The sequence below is a fragment of the Antrostomus carolinensis genome, unplaced genomic scaffold, assembly GCF_000700745.2.
Source record: "Antrostomus carolinensis isolate BGI_N321 unplaced genomic scaffold, ASM70074v2 scaffold50228, whole genome shotgun sequence".
NCBI classification, from domain to species: Eukaryota; Metazoa; Chordata; class Aves; order Caprimulgiformes; family Caprimulgidae; genus Antrostomus; species Antrostomus carolinensis.
In genome coordinates this window covers 6,218-12,555 of record NW_010334598.1, presented here as the reverse complement: position 1 = coordinate 12,555, position 6,338 = coordinate 6,218, and the positions used below count along the sequence as shown (strand labels likewise).

At 34.3% G+C, this 6,338-nt stretch overlaps 1 protein-coding gene across 1 annotated transcript in view; it reads left to right on the top strand.

Moving 5' to 3' along the window:
• Positions 1–387: 387 nt before the first annotated feature.
• The window catches only part of RIOK2 (RIO kinase 2), a gene marked incomplete at its 5' end in the record, with an annotated part of 7,824 nt that continues 1,873 nt past the window's right edge, over positions 388–6,338 (top strand). Inside the window, 4 exons of the mRNA XM_010174247.1 lie at positions 388–579; positions 993–1,085; positions 2,013–2,555; positions 3,523–3,619. Of these exons, the coding sequence (XP_010172549.1) occupies positions 388–579; positions 993–1,085; positions 2,013–2,555; positions 3,523–3,619 (925 nt within the window). The remainder of the gene's footprint in view (positions 580–992; positions 1,086–2,012; positions 2,556–3,522; positions 3,620–6,338) is intronic.

The following is a 6,338-nucleotide window of genomic DNA, read 5'->3' as shown; positions in this document are numbered from 1 at the left end:
ATCCCCAACATTCTGTGATTCTGTGATAATACATTATGACAATAGTGAGAGACAATGAGCATAAGTTGAAATGAGATTTAGCCTGGATATAAGGAGAACTTTTCTCCCATTGAGGACTGTGTGGCAGTGGCACAGGGTGCTTGGGGAGATTGCACAGTCTCTCTCCATCCCTGGAATTTTTCAAGCCACAACTAGACAAAGCCCTGAGAAATCTGATCTGATCTCAGAGTTGACTCAGCTTTGAGGTGGGTATTGGACTAGAGACCTGAGGACCCTTTCAACTTGAATTACCCTGTCATTCTGTCAGATGTATTTCGTATACTTTGTCTATATTTTTAAAAAAAGTCTTTCAAGGTTCAGAATATTTTCTTTTATTTATTTTTTCAGGTGCCAGGTGCACCAAGTGGAAGATCCTGCCTCTGTCTACAGTGAATTAATGGATCTAATTGTAAAACTTGCCAGTCACGGTTTGATTCATGGTGATTTCAATGAATTTAATCTCATATTGGATAATGATGACCATATCACTATGATTGATTTCCCTCAGATGATATCAACATCACATGCAAATGCTGAATGGTAGGTTCAGATTTAAAGATGTTTTCAAAGTAAATCTGGCAAGTGCTGATGACAGCACATAGTCAACCACGATTTATTTCCTTAAGTCTGTTTCTGATTCTTTTTCTACCGTTGTTGTCATGCAGCACAAATAATGTTGCAAACATAGTTTTTGATTTATGAATGAGTAGAAATGTCTCTTTAGAATAAATATGTAATGAATTGCTTCTCAGAGAAAATTATGTTGTTCAGTTAAGAAATGCTTAGAAATAAACTGCATGCAGTTTGTCGCCCTAGCCTTTTGTCTTGGGATCACTAATAGAAATAATTTTCAAATCAGTAAAACCCAAAAAATATAGGGTAAAAGTTTGTGATTGCAGTAGGCATCATTACCTTGATTTTGTGTTTTGTACCATTCTGTATTTTTTTAACAGGTATTTTGACAGAGATGTTAAATGTGTTAAGGAGTTCTTTAAGAAACGCTTCAACTATGAGAGTGAGCTCTTCCCAGTTTTCAAAGACATCAGGTAGAAACTGCCAGATGAATCTGAGTTCTCCCGTTTATGCTATTTGTTTTGGTTTTTTGAGAAAAATAAGTGTCTGTGAGAGATACTTGTAGGAGAAATAAAAAAAAAAAAGGCCCAACTATGCAATGCAATTTGTATTTTTGTCATTGCTATTGTGTTTTCTTCAAGCAAAGTTATTTTACGTGTTTTCCAAAAGCTGAAGTGTGCTTTAAAATCTGCTGTTGCCTCCTTTGGCTTCCTCTTCCTTTCTTCCTAAGGAAGAAAGATCAATCTGAAAGCTTGATCCAAATGGTAAATAACTGGTAAATGTTAACAGTGATGCAGAATCAGTTTCTCCCACTTCTCAAAAACCTTTTTGGTAGTTCTGGTATATTGAGGATTAATTTGGGTTTCAATTTTAAATTTATTTTTAAAATACTAGTAAATTTGGCGACTGCCTCTTCAAACATTATGTTCCAAGTTTTCTTCCTAATGTCTCTTTTAAAAAGTAAAGTAACTTTTCACTTTTGAGACTGAAGCTGTTGCAATGAAAAGGGTTTTATTTAATTCTAAGCACTTTTCTGAAGGGGTACCACACTTGAGTCAGTCTCTGTGTGTCAGTGTACCTTTTATTCTTCTATTTGCTTAAACATAATTTGAACTTAAAGCCAAGCTGTATTTCCTAAAATAAATAAATACATGCTGGTTATGGAGATGGCATCATCTTCTGTAGAAGTTTGCTTCTCTCGGGTCACATTCTGTTAATACGTTAGGTAAAGCTCAGCATTGTCACCATGTTCTGTGTGTTTCAACAGATTATATCCTCTGTGTTAATAGTATGGGTATTTATAGTCTAGCTTGATGAGTATTTTTAATCCAAAATTGTAGCATATTGATAGCTTGATAATTTTCCTATTAAAAGAAAACACACTTTTACTTCTTCTACAGGAGAGAATGTTTTCTTGACAGAGAGATTACTGCCAGTGGATATTCAAAAGAGATGCAGGAAGATGGTGAACTCCTTTACCCATCAGGTTCTGATGAGGATGATAATACAACAGAGGTATCAGAGTTTGTAGAAGATGGTGAGAATAAGCTCAACTTCTTCAGCAGAGATAAAAAAAACAATGCAGGCTTCATGTATGAAACAAGCGATTTCTCTGAAAGCAAAACCTCTAACAACTTTATGTGTAGTGATGAAAAGACTGATAGAACTGAAAGTGGTGAAAATACACAAAGGCTGAATATGTCAAAGTTAAGTTCAGCCTTAGAAGAAGTTGAAGGGCAAACTATGCTTTGGAAGTCTGGTGAAGATGCAGAGTGTTCTGAAGTTGATTTTTTTGAGGGCAAAAGCATCACTGAAAATGCTGCTGAATTTGAAAATCAAACAGGTCAAGGAGGGTGCTGTAATAATGGAGACAAGGACAATGGAGACAAATGCCCTGATCTGATTGAGTTGTCAACTTTAAACGAGAAATTCAGGCAGTACAGGTAAAGACTCATATTTCCTATCTAGGAGTGTGGTTCCTCTCCCCTGTGCAAATCTTTCAAGTAGCTCAGAAAGCTACCCAGCTCCTCAGCTGCCCTGTTTAAAATGAAGACTAAAAATTCAATTTGTTTTTAAAATGTTGTAGTGAATATCTTTCCTATTAGTCTCATGCTTGGCAACTTGTTGATTGGTACTACATATGTCATGCTTCATCTGTAATGTGTGACAGACAGATCAGTTGTCCAGCTGTGCAGTAGTATCTAACGAGAGGAAAGGTCTTGGATTTCATTCATAGACCAAATGGTGGAATTTTTTTCACTTTTTGTTTATTTCAGTTAATATTGGTAGTAAGAGTTCTTGGTATTAAAATACTGCTGCTAAGTAACTTTTATGAATAAAATTTTGTAATTTGGATGTTCTGTCTCAAAGCCAAATTTATTCTGCTGCTCACTTAGCTGAAGTTAGCAAGGACAAGCTCCTGGGAATATATTATTCAAATATATTGTACTGTGTGTTCTAGCTTTTAAGTCCTTTTCTGACATACTTAGAAATTCCTGCTTACCTTTAGGCTAGCCCCTTGTACATTAAATTCTAACTTGAGTTTGCCCACCCACCATGTACCTAGATGCATATATCAAGCTCATACTTCCCCTCATCTACTTTAACTTTTTAGTGAAATAACTTGTCAAGACGTTGTGCAGAATCTGAATTTTTTTGTGTGTGTTCTGAAGCTTCTTTTCGTGTGCTTGGTATACATGTGGGCTATTGTGCAACAAATTCTGCCTTTCATAAAATGCTTGTTTTGAACACTAGTGTTAATATTTAAAATGTAAATATTCTGTAGTACTTGCATGATCTGTTGGGAGTTTTCAGATTATATTTCAGAAAGTTAAAACTGAAGCGTGATGCTCATAAAGGCGAAGGATGTTTACCTTGCTAATGGAATAAAACACGATTTATGTATTTTAGAAATGAAGAGAGTATTGTTCATATTGCTGAGCACAGAACAAGGACTAGAAGTATCACATCAAACAGAAGTGTTGGGAGCTGTTCAACCATTCCAATGGTAAATATTGTTGTTACTATGTTATTATCTAGTTTACTCTCAGACCATGTTAAATTGCACATAGATAGCAGTTAATATGTATTTGTAAAAAAGTTACCTAGCATTAATTATCTTTAAAAAGACCATAAACCTCTCTGGTTTGTACTTCCATGTCCACAGAAAAATAGGACTAATAATTCTGTAATTGTTTGCAGGGAATAATTTCTGGCACATTCCTTTATTTATTGCACTTTGTTCTATCACCAAAGCTCTACATCAGCTATAACAACTCTTGTTTAGTGAATAGCAGGCTAATGTATGTTAATGCACTAACATATAATCAATTCATTCATTTCTGTTGCTAGCCACAGTTAATATTTTTTATTTTAAAAGTGGATGCTTGAGTCAATATTTAATTTGGCCTTTTTCACCTGTCTTCTCAGAGATTTCTTCACACTCATTTCTGAAACATATATATGAACTCACTTCAGTAGTGATTTCTTTGGCAATGTGAATTTATTTTACTTCCTGCATTATATGAATTGGAGCATTTTACAGTAGAATTTAATGTGTTTTTCTTCAGCCTTAGACCATACACTAGTCAGTGTGGGTACCTCTTTCACATTTTTTAAAGTGCATTTTAATTTTAAAGGGAAGAAAGTACAATGTTCTTTATTAGTTATATTCTTGTACAAAACAGGAATAAACTTGTCTCGGGTGATAGCTAATCCATGAGGTATTTTTTCTTAATTAAATAAGACTACATATCTGCCATTGTAAATATGGGCACTTATGTTCAGTCTCATGTTCATATACACTTAGGAGCAGAAGCTCTGAAAAATCCTAGTTTGCAGAACAGGTTAGTGTAGTTTCAGCTCTTTCACAACACTTACCAAAAGTAAATACATACTTTCTCAATTTGTGTCTTTTCAGAGCATTTTTGAATAATTAGAGTATTAGTCCTAAAAATACTGTATCTGAAACCTCTAGTGCTAGCGTGATTTTTTTCTTTTCTCTCCCTCCCTCTTTTCTCCCTCTTTCTTTCTTTTCTCTCCCTCTTTCTTTCTTTTCTCTCCCTCTTTCTTTCTTTTCTCTCCCTCTTTCTTTCTTTTCTCTCTTTGCAAAACAGCATGTTTGCATCTCATCTGAGACATCTTTTACAGGACTTCATGCAAGGAAAAAAACCTACTTTCATCCTTGTCATCACAGTTCTTATTCCAGGGGGTGGCATTGTATCCTATTAAGGAGACAAAGATTAAAACTATGGGATGAAGTAAACAAGAGCCAAGACAATCTGCCAGGAATTCCTGAGCTTCTGGTCCATGCAGTCTCTTTTTTTTTTTTTTTTTTCCTTTTTTTCCCCTCCTTTTTTTTTTTTTTGAGTTTGCTAATTTAAGTTTGCAGAATTTAAAAAAAAAAAGGTTCTACTAAGGCCCATAAAGCGTATTACTTGAAATTGTACACCTGTACACCACTTGGTTGTAGCAGTGGTTGTTATGTAGATATAGAAATGTCTTTAGTTTTTAGTGGATGTATGTTTATTCTGTAGTTTGAAATATGTAAATAGAATGTACATACTTAATTTTCTGTTCTAAAAGAAAGATGAAAGTACTTTAGCAGAAAAGCTTTCAAGAGATTCAGACAAATAAAAATTTTTTTCCTGCACCAATTTACCTTGCATAATGCTGAGTAAAATAATTCTTCTGCCCATTGCAGAATCTTGTTTTAGCTTTTGAGTGTTAAAACTAAAGAAACTACATGTATTATGAGCTATTTGTAACATAAGAAAATAATTACAAAACTAAAAATGCAAAGGTAATGGCACTGCAGTAAGATCCACTTGGGTGTTTAGAGCTGATGTCTGTTATTGCTGCTAGCATTTATCTGTTTTTTATGCATCTTGCTTTCTATCCAGTGGAGAAAGCATATTAAAATATAAACAGATTTTTAAATTAATCACACAAATTAATTCATATAGGCATATATAAACAATGGCAGTAATAGTAGCAGGTACAGTCATAACTTCGAGATTATGCCAAAAACAGAAAACATCGCAAATTTTGGAAAGTCAGCTGATTCCACATGAAATAAAGTGTCTTTCTGTGCTTGTACAAATCTTATATATGCACCGATGTAGTTTAATTAGAGGAAACAATGTGATTGATCAAAAATTGAAATAATGAAATGTAGATTGGTTTACTCTGAAGCATTTCTCAGTGTTTGATTACATTTAGGTTATGACAGTGGAAAGACTAGTGAGTCTTTCCACCATGTGCTGTGGTTGAAGAATAGATTTTGGTGAATTTACGTTATGATTACATGTCAAAGAATTTTGGTATCTATCTTGCAAAAATTAATCTAGCAAGTTTTGTCTAAGGAAGGAAGGTTTGTATACGAAGGAAGTCATCTGTCCTGGACCAGAGTGGGAGAAGTAGAGAAGCCTTCAGTCAGGGCTCTGCCTATAGAAAACACAGAATGACAGATGCTTTATTGGCAAAAGAAAAATACCAGTGCAACAGTTGAAATTAGTTCTGATCATTTTTTCTTCAGAAATAGTTTTAAAGAGAATCTACAATTTGTATTTACAAAGAACTCATAGTTAAATACTGAGTGCTAATAAGTACTCAATGAAAGAAGTACACATCACATGCAACTGTTTCTTAACAACACTTAAACATACCTCAGCCTGCATGAGGTATGACTGAAACTGCTGTTCAGGTGGTTCCCTAATTATTACAGT